The 1,642-nt window shown below is 50.7% G+C and overlaps 1 protein-coding gene across 1 annotated transcript; it reads left to right on the top strand.

Moving 5' to 3' along the window:
* The first annotated feature begins 420 nt into the window (after positions 1-420).
* On the top strand, positions 421-1,005 carry LOC133261382 (RNA polymerase II subunit A C-terminal domain phosphatase SSU72 like protein 3-like). Its single transcript, XM_061439876.1, has one exon. It carries the CDS (start codon positions 421-423, stop codon positions 1,003-1,005), a length of 585 nt encoding a protein of 194 aa, XP_061295860.1.
* The last annotated feature ends 637 nt before the right edge of the window (positions 1,006-1,642 follow it).

Below are 1,642 nucleotides of genomic sequence, written 5' to 3'. Positions count from 1 at the left end.
CTATAAAACACTCCCACATGGGAGGAGGCCAGGGTGGAGAGCAGATATTCAGGTGATTGAATTGCCAATCTCAGCCTCATACACACAGGCACATACAGGGTTAACTGTACCTGGCAAAGGCCTCCAGGGTGGCAAGGGAGCAGGATGGACACCTACTGGCAGTTGAATCAGGCGATTGGATCACCGAGTTGTTCTGGTCACCCCATTGGGTCCACTGTCTAAATCCAATCACTCAAGAGTTAAGCCAATCACAGTCAAGAGGTCTCCGCCCACATCGGGCCCATACCTCCATATAAAGGCCTTCTCTCTGATTCAAATGCTCATTACAACTGGACCCAGCTGGTCATCTCCCTGGCCTTCAGAGTCCCTCTCAGACCCTGAAGTCCTCCTGTCCAGCTGGAGTCCCAGGAGGCTGCCGCCATGCCCTCTTCCCCACTCAGGGTGGCCGTGGTCTGCATGAGCAACGTCAACAGGAGCATGGAAGCCCACCGCGTCCTCAGCAAGAATGGGTTCCATGTCAGGTCTTCTGGAGCCGGATCCCACGTGAGGCTCCCAGGAGGGGCACACAGGCCACGTGTGCTCTACGACTTCTCCACGTCCTACAAGAAGATGCACAGCGACCTCTCCTCTAAAGACCAAAAGCGCTACAAAAGAAATGGAGTCTTACACATCCTGAAAAGAAATGAGACAATCAAGCCTGGCCCAGAAAGGTTTCAAGAGTGCCCAGATCCCTTTGACGTCATCTTCACCTGTGGGCAGAGGGCCTATAACCGGGTGGTAGCCGACCTGTGTGCCAGGGATCAGGAGACCTGGCAGCCTGTGCCAGTCGTCAACGTGGACATAGACGACACCCTGGAGGCAGCCAGCCTTGGAGCCTCGATCATCTGTGAGCTCTGCCAGGGTCTCCAGCAGGCAGACGACACACAAAGTCGTCTGGCCGAGCTGCTCCAGGCAGCGAAGGAGAAAACAGGAAGGAGCTTTCTGCACACGGTCTGCTTCTACTGAGGAAGCATCTTGGCTGGTTTCAGCTCCTTTGTCGGTAAGAACCTGTGCCTGGACTCTTGAGCTGCTGGGTATTTTCTGGGAGAGGCTTCTTCAAAGCCGTTTCTGCTAAAGGCTGTCTATGTATGATCTGTTGTCAGGTACACCCCACCCAGTGAAAGAGGTGGAGGAGGACAGCATCACATGGCACGGGGAACATGGAACACCAGTAGACATGCCAACCCTTCCAATGTGGGGAACAACAGTGTGGAACTGGACCTGGAAGGAAGAACTCAGTGCTCACAGGGTTCTGCAAGGAGGTTAATCTTGAGGACTCTCTTTACTGGATGGACTATCAAGTCTGATCACAGAGCCTGGGACAAGCAATGAAGTGAAGGATATTCTGAGAAAAAGGAACAGTGTCTATTTTATTGATCTATATGGATACTACTTTCCTTTTGTTCTTTCGGCATGGTGTGTTGATACGACGGGTTGTTTTTTTCTTAAGTGGGATGGGAATACACTGAGTGGAAATTATATTGAATTGGAAATATTTTTGCTTTTAGATTGTATGTCTTTGATGAATGACTGCTTTATTAGAAACTCAGGGTAGATCATATGTAGCTTTTTTGGGGAAAATCCGAGCATGATTTGTTTAATC

This window comes from Bos javanicus, chromosome 15 (genome assembly GCF_032452875.1).
Source record: "Bos javanicus breed banteng chromosome 15, ARS-OSU_banteng_1.0, whole genome shotgun sequence".
Classification (NCBI taxonomy): Eukaryota; Metazoa; Chordata; class Mammalia; order Artiodactyla; family Bovidae; genus Bos; species Bos javanicus.
The sequence above is the reverse complement of the archived record's forward strand: the minus strand, read 5'-3'. Positions and strand labels throughout refer to the sequence as shown.